General features: G+C 34.8%; 1 protein-coding gene, 1 long non-coding RNA gene and 1 other non-coding gene across 7 annotated transcripts in view; 1 reads left to right on the forward strand and 2 right to left on the reverse strand.

Moving 5' to 3' along the window:
* PMS1 (PMS1 homolog 1, mismatch repair system component) overlaps positions 1 to 23120 on the forward strand; it is a 98404-nt gene extending 75284 nt beyond the window's left edge. For 4 of the 5 annotated variants that reach the window (XM_042994904.1, XM_007094671.3, XM_007094670.3 and 1 more), the window contains 7 exons: positions 1712 to 1834; positions 2372 to 2515; positions 2676 to 3547; positions 11193 to 11675; positions 14927 to 15057; positions 19337 to 19497; positions 22892 to 23120. In XM_042994904.1, coding sequence (XP_042850838.1) covers positions 1712 to 1834; positions 2372 to 2515; positions 2676 to 3547; positions 11193 to 11675; positions 14927 to 15057; positions 19337 to 19497; positions 22892 to 23056 — 2079 coding nt within the window. In that variant the 3' untranslated portion in view covers positions 23057 to 23120. The remainder of the gene's footprint in view (positions 1 to 1711; positions 1835 to 2371; positions 2516 to 2675; positions 3548 to 11192; positions 11676 to 14926; positions 15058 to 19336; positions 19498 to 22891) is intronic. The other variant, XM_015543190.2, reaches the window with a different exon arrangement.
* Positions 729 to 26041, reverse strand: LOC122240981. The gene is made up of 3 exons (XR_006220855.1): positions 25958 to 26041; positions 4650 to 4747; positions 729 to 1159 (listed from the first exon to the last, which is right to left on the reverse strand). It is a non-coding gene; the product is annotated as an uncharacterized LOC122240981 (long non-coding RNA).
* On the reverse strand, positions 8038 to 8144 carry LOC122241618. Its single transcript, XR_006221860.1, has one exon. It is a non-coding gene; the product is annotated as a U6 spliceosomal RNA (small nuclear RNA).
* Positions 26042 to 26110: the final 69 nt, after the last annotated feature.

Genomic DNA, 26110 nt, shown 5'->3' on the forward strand with positions numbered 1-26110 from the left:
GTTGAAGAGTAATCAGGGGAGAAGTATTTATGTTTTGCTTTTCTTTTTCTTTTTTTTTTGCTTTCTAGGTTGAGGAATACTTAGGCAGAGAGTCCTGTATAGTCAGATTTTTTATTTGGTTGCACTGATTTGGTCTAACAGTCATTCTTTTTCCATAAACTACCATGATTTTCATTTTTGGAGCACTTTAAGACTACTCTTTGATTTTACTTTTTTGTATAACTTAAATAATACTTCGTTAGTTCTTAAGGTTATCCTAAGCCATTTTTAAAGCTCCGTATTTGGTAATAATAATAATTATTCAGTGGACAGCTAAGATGGTATAAAAATAAAACATTAGTAATATCACCAGTTTTTTCTTCATTTTATTTTTTATTCTTACCTATTTGGGGAAGGTTTTTTTGTTTTAAGTCCACAAACCCAGTAAGTCTTTCAGAGACTAAACAGGTGCTTTCTGATGCTCAGCAGGTACTTAAAGAAGGGTCTCAAGTTACCTGGTATATGATACAACCATTTATAAATGCTGTGAAGTTTTACAGTTAATTAAGTAGTATTTTGTAATGGATTATCCAGCTTTATTAATTTATTTTTTAAATTGGCACAGTTTGGCACTGTGACAGTAATGCACTTAGTGTTCTAAAATTGGTAATGCAGCTCCTTAAACACTTACTTCCAAGGGTAGGGATAGCCATAGACTTAGATGGCAGCCTACTCACTATGTTAGTGAAGAGCCTCGTGGTTTCTGCTTACCTAAAAATAGCATCTCCACTGACAGTCTCACTTTCCTAAACCTAAGCTGAAATTTTACTATTAGTGGGGTTTTTTTAAACAGGTTAATATAAATACATCTGTTACTAGTTGTTCCATATAAGAGAGTATAGGGCTTGTATTTTAAATAACTTGACCAAGGTCCCGTAGTTAGTAGTGGAGCTGGGATTTAAATCATGTCAGTCTGGCTCTATCCTGTATTCTTAACAATTCTCTATATTATCTTTAAAGGTAAAAAGTAGGAGCATTTTCCTTGCCTTCTATCTCCTCAATCTCTCTCTTCTCTCTGGTATTTTTTTTCTAGGATCCTTCATCATTTTCTGTCTCCTCTTCATACATTTGTAAAATAGAGAAAGCATAAAAATAATTGGTTTGATTGTAGATAGGTTCTCTAAACAAGAATGGAAATAAAGTATTGCAATCAGTGTCAAAGAGTAAAAGACGTTTTTTAATTGAGAAATGAAAACTCAGATTGACTTCACAGCCCACTCAGAATAAAGATATAAACCAGTCACTTCTCTACATGAAGAGCTGGCTAAAAAGGACAAATAGCTAAAAGAAAGTCACAATATGAAGAATTTTTAAATGTTAAAAGAAATTTTTAAAAGTCTAAAGAAGATAGGGTTGAACAGAGATCAGTATTTATGCTGTATGTCTGTGACAGTAAGGCATATGCTCATTCATGAAGCTTTTATGAATGCTAATTTTTCCTTAAAATAGAGTTGTAGAAAGAGAGACTGAGAACATCAATGTAATATATGCTTCAGTATTTCATTTAAGGTTAATGTTCAAGGCATGGTTATCAGCAAGTATATAACTCTTGAGACCATAAGATGAAAATCCATTTTGTTTTTTTATATCTCTTATATATAGCCAGACCCCTGGAACCACAGTCATTGTTGACAATGCACATTAATTCTGTAATTATTTATTATAATTGCAGATTTATCTAAGTGGATTTCTTCCAAAGCAAGATGCAGACCACTCTTTTACAAGTCTTTCAACCCCAGAAAGGAGTTTTATCTTTATAAACAGTCGACCAATACATCAAAAAGACATATTAAAGGTAATCTACTTTGGGAAAAAAATATTGCTTGGAATCAGAAATGAAAACTAGCTCTGTCATTTGTCAGCTTATTATGAGGACTACTTCTAAGGATTTGCTCTAAAATATAAGGAAAAGAAAAAGAGATACAGTAATATTTTTTAAGCATTGTGCTAGGTGTCTTACATAGGACTTCACAACAATTCTGTGATGAACTGTTATCCTTATTTATAGTGAAGAAACTGAAATGTTAGTGACTTTCGTAGCCCACTGTAGCCAGGAAGTAACAGAGTTTGGATTTGAAGCCTGGATTTTGATAACATCCATGACACTATGATCTTTTAACCATGAGGCCAGTTACATTGAATATTTGTACTTCCTAATGAATATACTTGTATTTCATGCAAGTTCAAGGGCTCTAAATGAGTATTACCATTTAGATACTGCTTTTCCTAACAAGAAGTTACATCCACTCAGTTTCTCAGCTGACTATACTTCTTTTGGTTGTATTTAAGGATGGCAATACTATCCTTATATACATGGTATTTTTATTTCTAGCTAATCCGACATTATTACAATCTGAAGTGCCTAAAGGAATCCACTCGTTTGTATCCCATTTTCTTTCTGAAAATTGATGTTCCTACAGCTGATGTGGATGTAAATTTAACACCAGATAAAAGTCAAGTATTATTACAGAATAAGGTAATTTTGGATAATTTTTTAAAATTTATGTTATTTATAATCTTATGCAGCTCTAACCATTTTCATGTGTGAGAGTTTTTATGTATTTTTAAATATTTTAAATCTAACTTATTTATTATTTTTATAATTTTCTGTAACATTTGTTAATTTATATTTTTAGGAATCTGTTTTAATTGCTCTTGAAAATCTGATGACGACTTGTTACGGATCACTACCTGGTACAAATGAAAATAATAAAACAGATGTTTCCTCAGCTGACATGGTTGTTAGTAATACAACAGAAACAGATGTGCTTTTTAATAAGATGGAATCATCTGGAAATAATTATCCAAATGTTGATACTTCAGCCATTCCTTTCCAAAATGATGTGCATAATGATAAATCTGGGAAAAACACTAATTATTGTTTAAGTCATCAGCTACATGTTGATGACCATTATGATGATCATTTTAATAGTGAAAATTCTAACATTGATAAGAACACTAGAAATACATTTCAGGAGATCCCAGTGAATAATTTATCATGTGAGGATGCTCAGAAGGAATGTAGTGAAATTTGTTTTGTAGATTCTGTTAAGCACACCCAATCAGAAAATGGCAATAAAAGCAATAGAGATGAGAGTGGGAACAATAAGGAAGCAGCAGGTCCTGAGAAGTCTTTGGAAATCTGTGCAGATGACTGGAGCAAGGGAAATACACTTAAAAATTCAATGGGAGAAAACATTGAACCCGTGAAAATTTTAGTGCCTCAAGAAAGTTCAGCGTGTAAATTAAGTAATAATACTTCTCCAAGCCCTGAACAAAAGAATCTCAGTGAAGGTTCCTGTAACAAAAAATCAAATGTGGTAGACAACAAATCTGGACAGCTTACAGCTTATGATTTAATTAGCAATCGAGTAATCAAGAAACCCATGTCAGCAAGTGCCCTTTTTGTTCAAGATCATCGTGCTCAGTTTCTCACAGAAAAGCTGGAGGATGCAACAGTACAAATTGAAGAACTGTGGAAGACATTGAGTGAAGAGGAAAAACTGAAGTAAGTTTCCAGAGCTTGCATGTGACCTGATGCTGAGATATTTCCATTCTATATGACTCACTGGGTTAAAAAAAAAAAAATTAAACTTCTTATTTATGGAAAAGCAGAATGGAAAATACCTTTTGGTTTGGCTAGAGTACCTATTTTGGCATCACTTTTTTAAATTTAGAGGTTTTTAGTTTTTTGTTTTGTTTTTTGTTTTTGGTACAAGCCTTAACTACTGTCTTATTATTGAAATTTGAAGTTCAAGGTTTTCCATTCTTCTTAATTTAAAACTACTGTTTTCTTCTGTTTCTTATTTTATCTTAAACAATCTTTCTATGACAGGATTTTCTCTTTTTAAAGCTTATGCATTAAAACAGCTATAGCAGTGGCAGTTTTAAGAAATATCTTGACCATTCCCCTTTTTAAATTGGTCTTCAAAATATGTAACACAGTATAAAAATTACAATATTTTTGCAGATTCGGTTTAGTGCGGTTAATGCTATCCCTCTTCAGTATAACTCAAGGATTCCTTCTAAAATCTTTTATTTATTCGTTGGCAACTAATAAACTATGGTGAGTTTTTTGGTAGGTAAATAGGTGGTTTGATCTGTCTTTGATTAAAATAACTACATATTACGTGCCATCTTTAGATCAGATGATCTAAATAAATATCATAAAATAATATGATGAGTGTTTATAGTTGACTGAGGGCACTTACTATAAATACAAAGTACTATGTCTTAAGTGATCTAGCCCACCAGAAAATGAAAGAGTGGAATTATACTTCCAATTATGTATTCTTATTTGGGGCATATCAATATTACATGAAACATCTGGAAAACAATTTAAATGCAACTTACCATTTAGATTGACAAATTACGTGGATACTAGATCAGTTTTTTGTTTTTTTTTTTTTTTTACTTTTTCATTAACTTATTCAATCTTACACACCCTCAATTTAAAAGAATAATGATTAACACCAGTAGGCAAAGCCTCCATAAATTATCTTCTCTCTTTACTTTTTATTTATTTTTTCTTTCTTTTTTGGTGGGGATGGTTGTATTTTTCTTTTCCCAGACATACACAAAAATAGACTAAGCAGACAATGAACCCATACCTTGTTTCACGAACCATCATCTTGTGGTCAGTTTCGTTTCATCTGTACCTCTATGCACTTCACTTTTCCTTTTTACCATTATTATTCTGAAGCACATCCTAGGATAGTATCATATATTTCATAAACATTTTAGCATGTATAATAAGATACTCTTATTTTAAATATAGCCCTACTACAGTCATGATAATTTTTAAAACAAGAATTGCTTAATATCCTCAAATATTCAGTGTTTGGATTTCTGATTACTTCATAAATATCAAATTTTTAAGTTTGTTTATTTAAATCAGGCTGCAAATAAGGTTCACACATTGTGATTGTCTTTAGTTTTATCTAAGTGATACAGGCACTTTAAAGATCAGTGCATTTAACTTTTAGTACAGCAGGCCCACAAAAGTTGAATTGCATTGACCAGCAGAGAGATGATGAGTTGAGTATTATCTGAGAATAGGGAAAAAAAGGCATAGATGCTTCCCTTTCCTGGAAGGTAGTGACAGTATAACAGCTTAGAATAGCCATTCCCTTACAACCCAACAGCAGGTATTATTCCTGTTGACTTTTGGGGAGTGTGTGTCACCATTGTTTCTTTTTGTAGGCCTCAAGGTAGAAGATTATGGTTAATAGAACTCATCTAAAAATATGTTTATCATCAGACAGTATTCTCGAATCCAGAATCTTCTCTGTCTTACTGCCATCAGGTAGACAAAAGAGGCAGTGTTGGTCAAGAGCAGACCTCTGGAACTACACCAGGTTTTAATTTGAGTTTCTTTCTCTGCTGACTTTTTCTAAAAATGTGTGGGCAGTATCTCTTGGGTTGTTGGAAGGATTAAATAAGATTTTGTGTGTTAAAGAAAAATGGCACATAGTAAATAATTGTTCATGATCTTACTCAGTTTTTAACCTGTGAACAGAAAACTTGTTACTGACAATATTTTTCACTTGCTTAATCAAGATTAATTTGGAGGCCAGAAATAGAAGAAAATACAGGTATTTTGGAATCAGAGAGCTACAGTGTGTCACAAAATGTTGTGTTAGAATCTTCCAGGGCCAGGGGTTTTGGGACCATGAGGGCTGTGTCCAAAATTATGATTAGTGAGAAAGTAGAGCAAAAATGAGATCACACTCCGCAATCACAGTAACTACCACTTTTTTGTAGTATTTACTTTGGAATTCTTTGCATGATCCTAAATTCTGTAAGAAGTGCTAAGGGATATCAGAGTAGACTCCTTCTATGGATAAGAGACTTCTATGGACTTTCCATCTATCCTCCCTTCATTTTTTGTCCTATTCCTTCTGTTTCTTTCCCTTCTTCTTCTCTTCCTCCTTTCCCTTCCCTTCTTTTTCTTATTGTTTCTTTCCCTTACTTCTTCCTTCTCTTCCTCCTTTCCCTTCCTTTTCCCTTCCTTTTCCCTTCTCCTTTTCTTCTTCCTCCTTCCCTCCTTTCCTTCCTGTCTTCAGTTAGAGTATTTATTAAAGACATTCTGCATACAAGGACCTATGTACTCTAGCTAATCATTTCAGATACAGTGATAAATAAAATATACTTTCTCCTAAATGATGCAGTATAGTGAGGAAGACACAAACTAACAGTAATCATAGAAGACAATGAGTTTTAAAATAAACACAAGGAGTTATGAAAATACTTAGCAGTTGGACTTAATGTCATCTACGAGACAGGAAATGAATGATTCCCTGAATAGAAATTAATCAGAAAGGTGTAGGGAATTTTCTAGATAAAATGGTACATAAGGCTCAGAAGCTAGAAGGAAAGTAGTGTTATTGAGGAAATAAAAGATGCCACTTTGACAAGAACAGAATATGAGAGAGTATAGTAAAGTAAGTGGAGGGAAGGCAGGCCAGATTATGGAAGGTTCTGTAAGCCATAACAGAGTTTGATAAGGTCTAGGATCAGGGTTTTTCTGCTGAGAGCATAGGACAGACTTTGGAGTAGGGGTACTTCATTTTTTAGTTCTTCCTTTCTGGATATATTTTCCTTTGCTTTCTTTTCCTTTCCTTTCTTCTCCTTTCATTTCTAAATATGAATTAGAAACCATATTTAGACCATGTGCCCTGTCACCGGGGTTTCAGTCAATTGATGTTAATTTGAACTTTTCATTTATAGTAACTATGAACATATTTTTACCTAAAATAAAAAATAATAATATTTAGTTGGAGTATTGAAGATGATATACATAATTACAGGTAACCTGTAGTTACAAAAACATTTGAATTGATTACTGGTCAAATCAGAATTAATATTTTCCATTCAGGTTACTGAATCCCTTAATGACATTAAGTCAAAGGTAGCAGCTGTTTTTACTTAACATTTACTTAATATTCCTTTGGACATAGCTTTTTATATTTCCCAAGGAACTAATTAAATTGACTTCTTGAGTAAATCACAAGATTAGTACCATATGTGAAAATTTGCACATTATAATTAATTACAAATGGTGACCTTCATCTTGAACTCATTTTTCACTGTAAGGGAAAAATCTTGCATTCGAATATCCAAGAGCTAAAAATACTTATTTTTATAGTACTTATTGAAAATAAACTGTCAAAAATTGTGTGTTTTGTATAGCTAATCCAGAACTTCAGATTCTAAGTAGAAGTAGGAGAAAATTAGGTACAAAATTTTATGAGTATAGCCTGGTAAGTAACCAGAGATAATTTTTTTTTAATCTAGTTTACAGCGAAACAAGGTCTTTCTTAACTTCCTATCCAGCTAACATTCCTGCATTTAACAAACATGTACTGAGTACAAACTGCACGATATGTTGTAGTCTCTTATCTCTTAGTCTCACCTTTAACATTTAATATAGTTCTCCCAAAATATCATTACTTGCTAACACATATCTAAATTTCTCCTTTAAAATGTTTCATGTATATTACCTACAATAGAACTTAGTTTCTTAAGAGTTACTTAAGATTAGAAATAATGTTAATTTTCCAGTCTCAAATTTAAAACTGCATTTAAAATTTTTTTAGTAAAGTTGCTTAAATAATTACCAACCTGTAGTCAGTCATGTTCCCCCATTCATTATAAGATGTATTTCTTGATAGAAAATGATAGCAAACATTTGTAATCCTTTACTGTGGTGCCAAGCATTACTTTGTAAGTACTCGACACATTGTAACTCATTTTATTGCTCACATCAAAACTGTAAAGTAGATGTAGGTTAATTATATATTACAGGCAATTATCCTGAGGCACAGAAAAATTAAATAATTTGCGTAGGTTTACAGAGCTACCAAGTGGCAGGACCAGACCAGAGAGTCTGTCTCCAGGGTCTGTGCTCTTGACTATTACACTTTGCTGGACACCAAAGTTCAGTTCGGTCTGGGTATGCATTAGAATCACCTATGGAGCCTTTTTTTTTTTTTTTTTTTAAATATGGAACGCTTCACGAATTTGCGTGTCATCCTTGCGCAGGGGCCATGCTAATCTTCTCTGTATAGTTCCAGTTTTAGTATATGTGCTGCCGAAGCAAGCACCCATGGAGCCTTTTAAAAACAGTGCTGTTCAACCTCAACCTAGGCCTGGACAATTAGAAAATCTGAGAGTAGGACTCTGGCATCTCATTTTTTTAGGAAAGGGTTATATAATCACAATGTTAGGCTGCCTTTGATTTGCTCTAGAAGTTTCATTTTATTTCTGCTATCATTAACCACCCCCCCCCCCGCCAAAAAAAAAAGATCTCTAGACATTTTACCCAGTATAATTTTAAAATATTCATTATCTTGTACCTTTGAAATGAACTAAATTAAATGGTTTGGATGTGTTGAGTTTATTTGAATTTATTTTTTCACTGATGACTCTAAAATGAGAAACAAATAGCAACTGAAAAAATTAATATTTAAGTATGAATCATTATAAATTTAATCATAAAATTTTTATTTTGCATGCTATCATAGTGACTTTTAATTTTACTAGTATCTATTTAGTACATGGAGTATTAAAGTGTATGCATTTTCTTACATAGTGCTCAGGGAATTGTTTATTCCATGTTGATATTACAGTAAATGCGTAAGGAACTCTTCAGATGTAGAATTGACTATTTTATTTAGTTACATCTTTAAAAAAATTGTTTTAATGTTTATTTTATATTTTGAGAGAGAGAGAGCATGAGCAGGGGAGGAGGGACACAGAGAGCAGGAGACACAGGATCTGAAACAGGCTCCAGGCTCTGAGCTGTCAGCCCAGAGCACAACATGGGGCTTGACACAAACCATGAAATCATGACCTGAGCCGAAGGTGGATGCTTAACCAACTGAGCCACCCAGGCACCCCCTAAAAAAAACTTTTTTTAGAGAGTGAGAGAGAGAGAGAGAGGGAGAACAACGAGGAGGGGGGCAGAGGGAGAGACAGACAGACAGAATCTTAAGTAGGCTCCATGGTCAGCGCAGAGCCTGATGGAAGACTTGTACCGGCGACCCTGCGATCATGACCTGAGCCAAGATCAAGTGTCAGACGCTCAATTGACTGAGCCACCCAGAAGCCCTGAGAATCATATTAAAAGATCCTTTTTCTTTTTTACCTACATAGTTACCATTTTTTGGGGCTCATCATTTTTTCCTATAGATCAGAATTTCTATCTGGTATCAGCCCTTAACAGTGCAATTATTGTTGGCAAAAGATTCTAAGCTTTTATCTGAAAATGTTTGTATCATCTTCATTTTCGAAAGACCTTTGGCTTTGTAGCATTGAAATCTGTATTCTGTTGGCACTTAAAAGATGTTATTCACTGTCATTTGGCTTTACATTGCTTCTGATGAGAATTTATATCCATCTTTTGTGGTATTCTTTTTTGTATTGTCTTTTTTTCCCCCTCTCAGTGCTTTCAGAATTTCGTGTTTATCTTTGGTTCTGAGCAATTTCATTTTCATATGCCTAGCTGTGGACTTTGTATTTATTCTGCTTGGGGTTCACTGACCTTTTTGGATCTGTAAAAGGTTTCATTTATATAAATTACAACATCCATGCTATAATTTCTTCAATTTTTTTTCCCTCACTATTACGGTTTTTATCTGGGACTCCCAATTACATATATGTGAGGTTGTTGTGCCATAGGCCACTGAGATTTTTTTTTTTTTAATCTTCATTATTTCTTTCCATTGTTCAGATTGGATCATTTCTACTAATCTGTCTTCAAGTTTGCTAACCCTTCTTTTGCCATCCCTGATCTGCTAAGCCTACCCAGGGAATTTTTCATTTCAAATACTGTATTTTTTAGTTCTAGAATTTCCATTTCCATTTGGTTCTTTGTAACGTCCCTTCTCTGTTTAGATTCCCCTTCTTTTCTCTCATTATGATCTTCTTTTGCCCTAAGTCCTTAAATATTTATTAAAACCTATTTTTAAAAAAATTTTTTTCTTTTTTGCAAATTCCAACATCTGAGTGAATGATCTTGAGGTTGGTTTTACTGACCACTTTTTCTCTTGACTGTGACTCTCATTTTCTCGTCTTATTGCTTGAATGGTAACTTTTGATTATATAATGGACGTTGTGGGTGATCTGTTGAAGAAACTGTAGGTTTTGTTATCTTCTTCTGAAACGTATTCATGTTTTTTTCTACCAAGCATTTAAATTACTGACAGATCATGTTGAGCTTGTGGAGGCTGTTTTATATATCCTTAGAGTGTTTAAATTTCCCCCTTAATCCTAGGGCAAATCCTAGCTTCCTTAGTTCTAAGATATAATTTTTTTCCTTACCCTGGCCCTACTCCAGTTTTAATTTAAAATCCAAAGTGTTTACTAAGCTATCTAATTATGTAGAATTCAAACTCGAAACTCCATTTACCCTGGAGTGGTAGTCACTAAAATCTCTTTTTAGCTCATTTAACATTCTAGCAGTTGTTTTCCTCTGGGTTGCCACAAACGGGATTTTCTCCTTCAATTTCCATTTGTTTTGGAAGCAAGGAACTCTGTTCTGGTGATTCAAGCTAATAAGAGTGCAACTTATAATATTATGTGATATAAAAATAAATAATAAAAATCATAAAAAATTTTTTTAAAGTGCAGCTTATTTCTTGAGTTTTTGCCACTTCCCCTTAATGCTGGGGGCTGTCTTCTGTGTAACATCTGTATAAATCTGGATATCTTTTTTTTTTTTAACTTTATTTTGGGAAATAGAGAAAGCATAAGCTGGGGAGGGGCAGAGAGAGAGAATCCCAAGCAGGCTCCCCACTTGCAGAGCCCAACATGAGGCTCAAACCCCAAACCATGAGATCATGACCTGAGTCAAAGTTGGACACTTGACCAATTGAGCCACCCAGGCACCCCTGGATCTCTTTTTTCAAATGTCAAATTTATTCCAATATCTGCCTGTTTTTGGTTGCGCTTCATGCCTATTTTAAATAGTTGTTTTCTGTATTTTGTGCAGAGTTTATCATAGTTATGTATGGGAGGGTTAGTCCAATAGAAGTTCTTTCATCATTATCAGATTTAGAATACCAGATCTTTACTTTTTATAAAATTTACTTCAGATGATTAATATATTCCTGATTATGGCCTCATTAGTTATATTTTATCTTTATTCATAGATATGAAGAGAAGGCTACTAAAGATTTGGAACGATACAATAAGCAAATCAAGAGAGCCATTGAACAAGAGTCACAAATATCATTAAAAGATGGCAGAAAAAAGATAAAGCCCACCAGTGCATGGCATTTGGCACAGAAGCACAAATTGAAAACTTCATTATCGAATCAGCCAAAACTTGAAGACCTCTTTCAGTGCCAAATTGAAAAAAGAAAGAACCAAAATGTTAAAATAGTTCAGATCCCCTTTTCTATGGAAAACTTAAAAAAAAATTTTGAGAAACATAAATTTGACTTAGAAGAGAAGGACGAATTTTGCTTGATCCACAATCTCAAGTTTCCTGATGGGTGGCTAATTACATCCAAAACAGAGGTAATGTTATTAAATCCTTACAGAGTAGAAGAAGCCCTCCTATTTAAAAGACTTATTGAGAATCATAAACTTCCTGCAGAGCCACTGGAAAAGCCCATTATATTAACAGAGAGGTATGGTGAAATAATATAATTCTTTTTTTTTTAACTCTCAAAACATTTATCAATCCATACTAGATTAGAAATTGAAAGTAACAAGTTGGAAGTGTTTCTAGTAGGGAAAAGTTTCCTAGTAGGGAAAAGATTTATTTAAAGAAATCTTTTTAAAATTTGATTTTCTAATCTTTAATGGAATTGTTTTTAAATTACTAATTTTAGAGTATGCTAGATAGTTTACTTCTGCAATTAATAAATAACCTCAATTCTTCTGTACACAGTGACTTTCCTAAGGGTAATTTTGAAGTTAGGTTGCCATGACTCTCTTTCATTGTATACTCTTCTAACATTTTAAACATATACCAAAATTGAATTATACAATGAATGCCTTGATGAACAATTATCAAGATTTTCCCACATTTGTCTACTTATCCTTTCAAATATATATGTATGCTGTGTGTATATGTATGTGTGTTGTGTGTGTGTGTACATACATATTTTCTTTCCTAAGTATTTTTTAGACAGTTCCCACCCAAACATCTTTCAGTATCTTTCTCTTAAAAATGACTTACCTAAAGGGCTTTGGAAAGAGACAAGGGATGATCAGCTGCTTTCTTTGGCCTCTGCAAAGACATGATAACTGGCTGGAATGGTCATGCTTTGTATGTACTGCTCAAAACAGTACATAACAGGTATCCAGCATCGAGACGAGACCAATACCCCTGTTCAGGATCCAGTCTCCCTTCTCTACTTACACTTTCTCCTTCCCCTTCTTAGCTGTATGCATGGCTGCCCAGTCAGAGAATATGTTTCCAAACTCTGTCTCTTTGAGCCCAGGTAATTGAACTGGACCATTGAGATATGAATAGACATGTTTACAAGTTCCATGTTATTGTCTTACAGACAAAGCCAAAAAAATATAAAAATGACTTACCTAACTACAGTTCCTATCTTTCACAATATTAATTCCTTGAAAGCGTTCTTCATGGTCTCAAAATGTATTTTTTTATAGTTTTTTTTTTTTAATTTTTTTTAATGCTTATTTATTTTGAGAGAGAAAGACAGTGTGAGTGGGGGAGGGGCAGAGAGAGAAGGAAACAGAATCTGAAGCAGGCTCCAGGCTCCAAGCATAGAGCCCAACACAGGGCTCCAACTCACTAACTGCAAGATCGTGCCCTGAGCCGAAGTCAGACACCCAACTGACTGAGCCACCCAAACACCCCTCTTTTTTATAGTTTTTAATTTATCAAGTTTAATTTTTATCTAAACAAGGTCCAGCCATCACATTTTGTTATGTCTCTTAAATCTCTTCTAAATATCACACCATTAACTTATTGTTGATAACAGTCATTTGTTCATTAGAATATCCTGTTATCTCAGTTTGACCCTTTGCTTCTTAAGGTGGTGTTTAACTTGTTTCTCCCTCTCCCATATTTAAACAGAAGACAGCTCGAGAGGATTGAATAGATTTAAATTATCCTTTTTAGTATCACAGTTCAATAGGTTGTGCTATGTGCTTTGTATTTCATCACATCAAAAGGCACTTATCACTGGGTTCAGCCATTGACAGCCTACTCTTATACCTTAAAATTCCCTATCAACCTTTCCATTTAATGGATTCATCCATTGATGATTGTTTCCTGAACTGATTTTATTATACTTTGCAAAATGGGGTATTTCCCTTTTATCCTACATGAGCAAAGTATTTTCTGTAAAAGAGACTAATAACTATTAACATTTGCCTTTTTTATATTTAATACTTCTTTTTTAGTCTGACACAGGAGAGAATCTTATGTATGATAAAGGAGATTAAAAACCTGAAATTAGAAAGATATTGAGGATTTGTTCTCTAGGACACATCACTAGGTAATTGTTTCAGAACTCCCAAGAATAAATTACAACAAAATCTTTTATACAATATATTAAAACGCTTGTGTTAAAAACCCTGCCACCAGAATAAAAAATAGGGCCAGGACACAGGAAAACATTTGTCCCAAGGCTACCTTTTTAATTAAGGCAATGGTAATCACATTCACTAAAATCCAGCATAGTATTCTTTCGTAGTAGAATCCTTTTGTAGTATTCTTTTAAGATTGGCTTAGGAAACTGTTGAAGAATTAGAAAAAGAATTAATACAGATTTGGGGTATATTAAACAGTTCAGAAATCTGATCGTACTTTCTCTTTTCTCCCCTTAAAAAGAGCTAGAGTGTATCTGAAATTTTAAACTTGATTGCTTTTCTAAATGGTATTTGTGAACTTTCATTTAAAGTTCAAAATTCATTTTGTGTGCTTGTACAAATTATATGTTTTAAAAAATATTTTCCTGTTACATTCTGTTTTTCAAAACCAAATACATTAAAAATTATTTTTGGAGGCCCATACTACCCTGAAAAAAAGCTTTCTTATTTGAACATGAACTGCAACAAAGCTGAATTCAAAATTGTTTTCACCCTTCTTATCAAATGTGACATCCCCACCACAATGAATGTAAGTTTTTCATAACTGTGTCAAAGACAGGGTAGTTATGGGCTGGGCTTAGTTTTCTCACTATGGTTCTTTTTTTTTTTTTTTTTTATGTTTATTTTTTGAGAGCGAGAGAGAGAGAGCCAGAGCTCGAGCAGGGGAGGGGCAGAGAGAGAGGGAGACACAGAATCCAAAGCAGGCTCCAGGCTCTGAGCTGTCAGCACAGAGCCTAACACGGGGCTCAGACCCAGGAGCTGTGAGATCATGACCTGAGCCGAAGTCAGCTGCTCAACCGACTGAGCCACCCAGGCACCCCTCTCACTATGGTTGTAATGCAGGAATGGAGTAATTTAGATTTCTATAAATAAAAAATAAGAGCTCAATAATAGCAATAACAATGGCTAATGTTTGTTGAGGACTTACAAGAGCTTTACTAAACCCTTTGATTTTCACAACAACCTTATGATACAATAATATAGCTATGGCATTATTTATAAAGTTTTCAATTATATGATTTGAGAGAGCACAGTTTTTGATTTCACATTTAGTTTGTCATGTTCTGAAAGATAGAAACTGTCTTTTATGACTAGTCTTCCTCCTTTCTGTTCACTGTATACAGTAGGTCTTCTAAAGATACAGAAATGTAAAAAAATAAAGTTTCTTACAGGGTTAGGGGTTAGTTATATCTTTGTATTTTGGTTACTGATGATTTTTAGAGGGCCCTTGGGTTAACTTTTTCCCATAAATCCTCTTATTTAATTTTACATATTTAATAAGTTAAAAGACCATTAATTTCTTTTTCAGTCTTTTTAATGGATCTCATTACTTAGAGATTTTATGTAAAATGACCACAGATGATCAGAGACACAGTGGATCAACTTACCTGTCTGATCCTCGTCTTACAGCAAATGGTTTCAAGATAAAATTAATACCAGGTATGATAATGTGATTTAATATTTCCTGACTTGGAAATAAGTCTTGTTCCAGAAGTTACATTTGAGTTTCATAATGTACATATCATGGTATATTTTTATTTCATGAAAAGTACAGCATCAGCTATGTATGTAAAAAGTCATATTTCAAAAAGGTCACTTCTGTTGGAAACAAGCAACCTTGGCATCTCTTTCAGTATATTACCTGGCATTTGTGTTTTCATAACTAATCGAGTAGTTTCATTGTAATGTTTGACCTCTTTTGTCACAAAATGCAAACTGCCTACTTTGTTTAAATTATTTAACACTCCTTTAGATGGGAAAGATATACATAGTATATTGGAAAGGTCTAACAAAAGTGGACCTTACAAAAGTGTAATGTTTGACCTCTTTTGTCACAAAATGCAAACTGCCTACTTTGTTTAAATTATTTAATACTCCTTTAGATGGGAAAGATATACATAGTATATTGGAAAGGTCTAACAAAAGTGGACCTCTCTTACCTTTTTAAAAGGATTTTTACTTGTTTTGCCAGTTGGGTTTGTAACATCAGCAATCTTACTATTTGGAGAGTGAGTGATTTGATTCCATTGCTTTGCTAAAAAGACTGTGATAAAACTATTTACTTTGTATGGCAATTCACTGGGTGGAGAGAAAAGTAAATCCTTCTGGCTAGGAGACTTCAGTTTTCCTGGTTGGCCCTTTCTCTCTTCTTTCATAGCTTCCATATTTAACTCTTTTCTGCCCTAACTTCCTATGTTGGTCTTGTCCTACTACTTTCCCTTCATCTGGTATCAGAGGTGCTGCGTAGAGTCATCCCACTGTCCCCTCTCCTGTTTGTCCCTAAAGCTGTCATGACCAAGGTGTAGAAAAATAAAGTTCAACCAAAACAGTGTTGAAAATTTTTACAGGAATGTTTTACTGAGACATAAAAAGAAAATAAGTAAAAACAATGTACAAAACTATGAAATTAGATATATACAGAAAATGTTTTGGTGAAACAAACTTTAACTTCATTGACTTTTGCAGTTTTAGGAACACCTACCGTGAAATTTCTTACCTTCTACCTCAGTCTGGATATTTAGATTTGGAGTGAAAAGCTAGTCCAAATCTCAACTCTGCCATTTAAAGGGTTTTCTTGGGAAAGTCATTTGGCCTCAATATTTTCTCATTATAACAACTAATAATTATTGAATAATTATAATGTACAGGGCACGATTCTAAATATAAATGTATTAATTTAATCTTCCTAATAGCCCTATGAAGTATGTTCTATTGCTGTCTCCATTTTATAGATGGAAAAATCAAGGCACAACGAAGTTTGCTTAAGGATACACGGTTAGTGGTAGAACAAGGATTTAAACCCAAGCATCTTTATAGGCTACCTTTTAACTAATTTATTATATTGCTTCTTTTAAAGTGGAGATATTGGGGCGCCTGGGTGGCTCAGTCGGTTAAGCATCCGACTTCAGCTCAGGTCATGATCTCGCGGTCTGCGAGTTCAAGCCCCGCGTCCGGCCCTGGGCTGATGGCTCAGAGCCTGGAGCCTGCTTCCGATTCTGTGTCTCCCTCTCTCTCTCTGCCCCTCCCCCGTTCATGCTCTGTCTCTCTCTGTCTCAAGAATGAATAAAAATGTTAAAAAAATAAATAAATAAAGTGGAGATATTTACTTTATAAAGTAGTTAGCACTTAACTAGGTACTTACAGAAATCAGTACACATAGTATTTGACAGTGGTAGGTGTTTGAATATTCTCTTTTCTTCCCATCTTCCAGTACCCCTTTCTGAAAGGACTTGTCCTCATTTCTTTTAGTCATAGAAATCTTTCTTCCTTGGGACCCCTAACATCTTTTTAATTTATTTGAAGTGTGAAGCTAGGGGTGTGTGTATGTATATATGTAGTTAAATATTTTTTTCTTAATCTATTTTTCTGATTAACAATGTGGTATTGCTGGCAGGTGCCATTTTTTTTTTTTTTTTCATGAAAGATGTTATCACAGCAATTTTTTTTTTTTTTTTTGCATTTCTCATCCCTGAATGCAGCCAAATCAACACCAAACACCAAGCCATCTTGCACACCTATAAAACTGATTTGAGGATTAACACAGCAATCTGCACAACTTGAACCACAGAATTCCGCAGGTTCACAGCAATTTTTTTTTAAGTTAGGATAGCTAACTTTTTATTTTTTTATTTTTGAGTTACCCAGTAAGTTTCTATCTGACAGATGCTTTCAGCTCTTAGCTTTGTGGAAGTGTTTTTTAAGGCCTTTGGAATACCAGGTACCTTGCATGGCACCAGAGATAAAAATGAATAAGACTTATCTGCAAACTGACTTGATTTGATTAGAATTAACTTTACTTAGATTGTCATCAGCATTATTTATCTTACCAATAACAAACACATCAGATTAAAAACTCTCATGTTCTTTTCTTTTTTAAGCCCTTTTTTTCCCTTCATTAATTTTTATGTCATGTTTTCCTAAAGACCACTCTTTTTTTAGAGTTTGTTGTCTTAGACTAACTTTGGATAAACAGTTTGCCAGTTGTCAGAAAACATCGTTGAATAAAGACATTTAAAAAAGAGGAAGAATAATACATCTGGCTTTGAGGGAAGGTTCTGAATGTGATCCTAAGAATTTTGCTTGTTAATGGGAATAGCGTTTTGTTTTACATCAACAAGAATTCCATATTTTACGAGGTGGAAACTTGTCGGGGCACCTGGGTGGCTCAGTTGGTTAAGCATCCATCTGACTCTTGATTTCAGCTCAGGTTATGATCTCACAACTCGTGGGTTTGAGTCCCAAGATGGGCTAAGTTTCCTATATCTGAATGTTTCAAATCTAGAAATTAAAATATTGCTTAATTTCCTCATCTGTTGCCAAATACTTTATTCACATCCACAAGTAATTGTGTGAAATGTGTATTATTTTCCAGGGCGAATGTAGTAAGTATTAGACTTTTCAGTCTAATCATAGCATAAAAAGTACAGAACCAGCATAGTGAAGTCTCTTAGCTGATGTTTTTGTAATTTACTTATCTGTATATATGTGTAAAAATATGTGAACTAGAATATTCTGCTTCTTCCTCTTTGCCTACCTAAACCCTGTATCAAGTCCCATTTAAATTCCCCTTTTATTTCCCTTCATTCAACTCTTGTGTTTTATCCCTTAATGTTTAATTATAGATATTCTTCTGTTACTCTATAGTTGTTTCCAAGGAGGAACATAGGATGCCTCCTCTATTATACCACCACTGCATCTTATCCAGGTCAAGGAACTGATCTGTAACTGGAAACAGATTGGGTATAGGATCACTGACATCTCAGGATCTGAAACTCTTCAAGCTACATCACTCCTTTTTTTTTTCATCTATTGATAGCTACCACTTATCCAACATTGGACTGTCTCATTTTCTTTACTTCTAGCTAACCATGGTATGAAATTCAATATTAACAGTGTTACACAGAGCCAAAGAAGACAATCTCTGCTATTTTGCAGCATTTTAAAATGCATTCTAAAGCCAAATTTGATCCTTTGGAATTTATATTGTTATGGGTATTTTACCCCATTATATATCCAATCTAGTTTTTAGTTTTATTTTAATCACTAAATTAAAGTAGTTTAATAAATAATGTCAGCTTTAAATATTGTTTCACTAAAATATTTTAAAACATTTAAAACATTAGTATTTCATTTTCTCAAGTTAGTGATATATTAATAAGTTAGTATAGTGGTAATCATTTGTAATATATAAGTGTATCAAGTCAATACTTTGTAAACCATAAATTTGTATAGTGTTTATCAATTATATCTCAATAAAGTTGGAAAAAATAAATTACTATGAATATTTTTATAATTAAGTTAAAATAGTCACAGAGATAATTCAGGCCTTTAAGCTAGATATTAACCTAATAGAATAGAATTTGAACAGCAACAGTTGTTAAAACACTTAAATCAATTTTATTTTAATAAATATCATGGGACTCCATTTTCTCTCCAAAGTAGGAAGTGTTCTACACAAATGGAGAGAACAGAAGTGCAATAACAGAGATACAAAGCACATGTGGTGTCTATGAGCACTTATGACTTAATGTGAAATCCTATGGGAAATTATCATTTGTTCTCCAACTAAGGAACAAAACTTTGTCCTGACTATATTAAATTCTAAGGAAGGTTCACTAAATGTTTTCACAGTGATTTTGTTTTTAATAGGCATTTTCTGGAATATAATTCAAACAAAACTAACTATATCTACATGTGGTTTTATTTATTTTTCTTTTAGGTGTTTCCATTGCTGAAGACTACTTGGAAATAGAAGAAATGGCTAATTGTCTCCCATTCTATGGAGTGATGGACTTAAAAGAAATTCTTAATGCCATATTAAACAAAAATGCAAAGGAAGTTTATGAATGTAGACCTCGTAAAGTGATAAGTTATTTGGAGGTATGCATTATTAGATTATGTAGGTTGTTTAGGTTTTAAGATACTTAACTGTTTATCAATAAAATAGTAAACATTCAAAATAGTAAAGTTTCTATTAGGTTTATTATATGTTTGCAAGAAGAAATACTACCAAAAAAAGAAAACTTCATTAAAAGTTTGACATCATAAACTGGTTGTAGTAAACTCTATCATGGATCCTTACCATAACATTATTTCCTGAGTACATATTGAGGAAGAGCCCTATGAATGACACCCTTTATAGTGATGGTTTTTCTGAGGTTTTTTGTTTGTTTGTTTTTGTTTTTTGTTTGGAGTAGTTTTTCTGATTTTTAAGAAAGGATTCAAAATTTCTCCACTTTTACACCAAATACCTGTCTATAAAGGATTTTAAGCCCTGATCTCTTCAAAAGCAAAAAGGGAGAGTAAGTGAAAGATGTAGATTATTGAATAAATGGAAATTTTAGTTTTTTAGGAATATTTACCACAAATAAGAAATAAAACAGTGGGTTAAAAAATGAATTCTAAAGTAATAGAGGATGGAAGAAGCTTATAAGGTTTTAAATGTTCAAGTATATGATAGTAGTGGGAAAACAATAGTGATTGTCTGTGTTTGAAGTTCTATCCCTTAAGTTTGGTATTTTAAAAACAAACCTGAATGTAAATAAAATCTGTTTTCTCCCTTTTAAAAAAAAATGGGCCATTTTTGGTTAGACTTTTACCATGGTGTGTGCCCATTGCATTCTGAGGGTCAGACTTTTGGAAAGTCCACTTTTTACCCTTTCTGAAGATTTTATTCAATAGTATTCATTGAGTCCTTCAAGAGCTTTGCCTTGTGGAACTTCCTAGCCTATTGTGGGAGCAATTTAACACGGATAGTTTCTAATGGCTTCAAAGGAATCTTTTCTTACGAAAGAGGTAGTATAAACTTAAACGAAGGTTGAAGGAGTTGAGGGGCATGTTTTGGGTATTGAAGAACCATGTGGAAAGAAATACGATTTCAAAAATAACAAAAATGGTTGGATATTTAGATATAAATATTTTTACTAATATTATACTTCTCATTACATTGAGGCAATTGTGGATTGATTGTTAAGGAAGAGAGCCTGGGAAAAAAAGAACTTCCATAAGATCTACAGGCATATTAACATTTAAGGTCAAGCTGAATAAGATGAATCAGAAATAAAAGATAGGAGAATAAAAGAAAAACCAAACAGAGGTACATATAAAAGTTAAGGAACGAAAGAAATTTAAAAATGAGTAATTAGTATCATATTCTCTATAGGGTAATAGTTGCTAGAAGACCATCAGGTATGGCTGCTAGATAGCAGTAATAATAGAAAAATAGTCAGGAGAAGACTTGCCAATGGCCGAACAGTGGAGCAGTGGTGAAAAAGTGTAGGCTGCAAGTCACATGGTGTTAAAAAAAGAGAGATTAGCTTGTCTGTGTTTCTGTGTTGTTGATGGGAAAGACTGACATAAAAGATTAGAGAGCGGATGTTCCAAAAGAGGCAGGAAGGAAGATGGGATAAAAGATATAAGCTTTAGAAAGGAGAAACTGTTCTCTTAAGAGCAGAAGAGAGGGAAAATAAAAGTAAAAATATTTTGAGGTAAACTTGAGAGAAGTGATGTATGTGATCCATGTGGGAAAGGAGTAGGAAAAGTTATCTGCTGAGAGTGAAGAGGCTGGGGAGGCAATGGGGATTTGATTGTAGTAGAGAATATCTGAAAATAAGAGTTGTAGGTACTGTAAGAGAAGGTTGATTAGAGAAGAATAAGATGTCCAAATGGCATTGAGGACTCATAAGAGTTAACACTGGTATTGGATCCAGCCAGGACAGTTTGGAAATTTTCTAACAGTGCTTGGTACAATTTATCCAGCTGTAGCAATTAGCAAGATGAATATGTAGAACAAGGGGGTGAGTGAGCAAATTTGAACCCATAGTGTATATACAAGAAACTGTGTTATGTCCTAGAGGAATAAATATGGTTCCTAGAGGAACCTAAAGATGAATTAGGTTCTAGTAGGAATCAAAAATGAATGCAGGAAGCTGGAGATAATATCCTTAATGTCTCACTAACTATTCAGGACCTTAAGTAGGGAAAGATAAGAAAGGTGCTGGTGAGGCAGAAAATTAAGGAGGGATTGAGGAGATTACAGGTCAAATTAAAGAAAAGAATAGGTTTAGTTAGAAAGGAATAGGATGGTTGGAAAGATAAAGGGAAGAGGGTGTGTGGTTGCAGAGAATAATATTAGGCTCACCTTCTTTGAAAAAAAAAAATAATGTTTATTTTTGAGAGAGAGAGAAAGAGTGTGAGATGAGGAGGGGCAGAGAGAAGAGGGAGACACAGAATCCAAAGCAGGCTCCACGCTCCAAACTGCCAGCCAGACTCAGAGCTCAAACCCATGAGCCTTGAGATCATGACCTGAGCTGAAGTTGGACGCTTAATCAGCTGAGCTACCCAGGTACCCTTAGGCTCAAGTTCTTTGAAGTACAAGAATTTTTTTTAAATAAATCTTAAAAGAAGCTAGCTTTGCTAATACTATTTACCCCTAAACGCTCAGTTTTTCCTATCTCAGAAAACAGCATCACCATACTGAAAATGCAAACATTATCCTTGGGTCTATATCCATCATAACTAGTCCACCAGCAAGTCTTGACTCTACCTCCTGCTCGTGTCAGGAGTCTTTAAACCTCCTTCCATCTCCACTGCTATCACCTTTGTCAAAGACTCACCAGGACTGTAGTAATTGCCTGCAGGACTGCTTCTCTTCTTGACCTGCCTCAAACCATACTTCACAGAACAGCAAAACTGATTGTTTTAAAATGTGAAGCAAATATTAGGCTCTTGCTTTAAAACCCCCTGGTTATTTCCCTGTGCATTCATCCTGTCCTAAAGGGTGATCTGGCCCCTACTTAACTCCCTTTCTTGTTTCCCTTTTCTACTTAGTAACTATGCTACACCCACAGTGACCATTCAGTTCTTTCTGTTACTTCTGCCTGAAATGCTTTTCTTACCCCATGATCTTTGCATTATTTCTTATTTAAATTGAAACTTAAATGTCACCTTGAAGAAGCTTTCCCTAACCACACAATCACTCTCTATCTTGTTGCCCAGTTTAATTTTGCACACTATTACTTACTGAAATTTTGTCTTTTTATGTTTTGTTTCTCTGCACTAGAATAGAATATAAATTTCACAAGAACAAGGATGTTGTTTGTCTTATTCTTCTCTATGTGTAGAACCTACAATAATGACTAACATAATTTGTGCTTCATATGTAAATGAGTAATAAAAAGAATATAATCAATTTTCTGCCTTCTCTCTTGCCAGAAATAACAGGTTTTCTGCTTCAGGGTGTATCATGGTAAAATGTATGGCTTTCTCTTCACAGGGAGAAGCAGTGCGTCTATCTAGACAGTTGCCGATGTACTTGTCAAAAGAGGACATCCAAGACATTATGTACAGAATGAAGCACGAATTTGGAAATGAAATTAAAGGGTGTGTTCATGGTCGCCCATTTTTTCATCATTTAATCCATATTCCAGAAGCTACCTAATTAAATATGTTTAAGAAATTTGTTCCTATTAAAATTGATAATAAAACGAGTCAGTTTTAAACCATCTTTGTATTATGTATTAAATGGTTATTTTATAAGTGAGGATTTACTGACTTGCATATTGAAAAAGGATTCAAAAACTGGAAAACTTAAACAAACTAACATTGACGTTCATTTTATTCTGAAGAACCAGCTGTCATAATAATTATTGGTTGTAAACCCCGAACTCCAAATACCTAGTATTCTTGGGTGGTTGATTTACTAAGGGCTGTGGACTAAATCATGTCCCTAAAATTTATATGTTGAAGTCCTAACCCCTAGTGTGATGGTATTTGGAAATAGGGTCTTTTAGGAGGTAATTAGGTTTAGATGAAGTCATAAGAGTAAGGGCCCTCATGGTAGGATTAGTGCCCTTATAAGAAGAGACACCAGAGCTTTTGCTCACCCTCTCCTTTTCTCCTACCAACCCCCATGTGAAGATACAGTGAGAAGGTGGCCCTTCATGATCCAGTAATAGAGATCTCACCACAAACCATGCTGACACCTTGATCTTGGACTTCTAGCCTCTAGAACTGTGAGAAAATAAATGTTGTGCTTTTAAGCCACCAGTCTGTGGTATTTTGTTATGGCAGCCTGAGTGGACTTTTACACTGGGTCGGTCCCATGCAGAGAGAAATGACACAGACTGAGCTGGCATATCTGACAGAAGTTATCAGTATTTAAAGTATGATGGGGAGACAGGGAGTGGGAGAAAGTGAGAAAATGAAGTTTAGAGGAAAAGAAGTTTAGCTTTCAAAATCCTGCCATTTACCTCTATTTTGGGGTAACAGTTTAGAAATTGCTGTCTCTTAAATGGAAATTATTGGGTTTGGGGGTCAACATTTGTCAGAGAACATGGGAAGATCCAGAGATTTAACAAAATTTAGGTTAACGTTATTCGTTGTGTTTGTGTCCTTTCAAAAACTAGATCCCCCAGTGCACCAAAACACTTAATTTGCAAAAAGTTCGTTTTATAAAGTAAAATGTTCTATACTGGATACATTATCTCCGTATTCCATATCATCTCAAGTTTAAATTTTTTTTTTTAATTAAAAAAAAATTTTTTTTAACGTTTATTTATTTTTTTTAGACAGAGACAGAGCATGAATGGGGTGGGTCAGCGAGAGAGGGAGACACAGAATCTGAAACAGGCTCCAGGCTCCCAGCTGTCGGCACAGAGCCCGACGTGGGCCTCGAACTCACAGACCATGAGATAATGACCTGAGCCAAAGTCGGACGCTCAACCGACTGAGCCACCCAGGTGCCCCTAAAAAACTTTTTTTTAATTTTTTTTTTTTTTTTTTTTTTTTTGAGAGAGAGAGGAGACACAAAGCAGGCTCCAGGCTCTGAGCGGTCAGCACAGAGCCAGGTGCGGGGCTCCAACTCACAAACCGTAAGATCATGACCTGAGCTGAAGTCAGACGCTTAACCAATGGAGCCACCCAGGCGCCCCAAAAAGTTTTAAATTTTTTTTTTAAATTCTTTTTCTAAGCAAAGATCACAAAGACCTTGCCTCATGTTTTATTCTATATGTATTTTTTAACCTTTTATTTATTTTTGAGACAGGAAGAGACAGAGCATGAACAGGGGAGGGTCAGAGAGAAGGAGACACAGAATCCAAAACAGGCTCCAGGCTCTGAGCTGTCAGCACAGAGCCTGACGCGGGGCTCGAACTCACAGACCACGAGATCATGACCTGAGCCGAAGTCGGCTGCTCAACTGACTGAGCCACCCAGGCGCCCCAAGAAGTTTTAAATTCTTAAGACCCTTGTGTTAAGAGGTACAAATTGTGATACCCTAGAAATCTACCTGTAGACGGTCCTTTTTTCCTGCCAGCACAGTCCTCTTACCAATAACCTAAATAGTATGTATTTTTTCCATTACCTCCTTTCAAAGTTTGGGGCCCCTCTCTAGGAGACATTTCTGGTAGTAATCTTTTTTTTTAATTTTTTTAAATTTTTTAACCTTTATTGATCTTTGAGACAGAGAGCATGAACGGGGGGAGGTTCAGAGAGAGAGGGAGACACAGAATCTGAAACAGGCTCCAGGCTCTGAGCTGTTAGCACAGAGCCTGACGCAGGGCTCGAACTCACGGAGTGTGAGATCATGACCTGAGCTGAAGTCGACGCTCAACCCACTGAGCCACCCAGGCGCCCCGGTAGTAATCCTTTTTAAATTTTTTTTTGTTTTTAACGTTTTATTTATTTTTGAGACAGAGAGAGGCAGAGCATGAACGGGGGAGGGGCAAAGAGAGAGGGAGACAGAATCGGAAGCAGGCTCCAGGCTCCAGAGCCATCAGCCCAGAGCCCGACACGGGGCTCGAACTCACGGACCGCGAGATCGTGACCTGAGCTGAAGTCGGACGCTTAACCGACTGAGCCACCCAGGCGCCCCAGTAATCCTTTTTAAAACACTGGGTAAATTGAAGAAAGAGAGAAGCCTACAGAGACATAAAAGATGAAATTTGCATCATACATTTGTACCAGCAAATGTATGTAAGCAAAATTTAGTACTCATTTTGTAGCTGATAACAGTCAGTTGTTGCAAAAGGTCCTACAATGGCCTCTAAAACAAAGCTTTTTCTTTGCACTTATGGGTCATGCCCGATGAGACTAGTAGTAATGACGGCAGGTATTTATTACCTATTTGCTAGATACACTACGCACTTACCTTGTATGATCTCATTTAATCTTCACAACAAATTTAAGATTGTAAGTACTATTGAGACTCTAATCCTACCACTATTACACATCCTGCCATGAGAAATGGCCCTCAAGAGTCATTAGGGACAACAAAAACATAAGGGGTAAAATGAAAACTACAAAACATTTCCTGGCGCCGCTGTAAGGAATGCTACATCACCTTTGGGCTGCAACGCTTTCTCAGCGAGTCTGGTGGGTGGGATCGCGGTTGGTCCAGAAGAGGCCCCTTCTCTGGGCATCTTAGGAGTCTGCGGAAGCCCCGCCCCAACGCACTGCCGGGCTTCCTTCCCCATCCCCCACAAGCCCTTGCGGC

Source organism: Panthera tigris, chromosome C1 (assembly GCF_018350195.1).
Source record: "Panthera tigris isolate Pti1 chromosome C1, P.tigris_Pti1_mat1.1, whole genome shotgun sequence".
Taxonomy (NCBI): domain Eukaryota; kingdom Metazoa; phylum Chordata; class Mammalia; order Carnivora; family Felidae; genus Panthera; species Panthera tigris.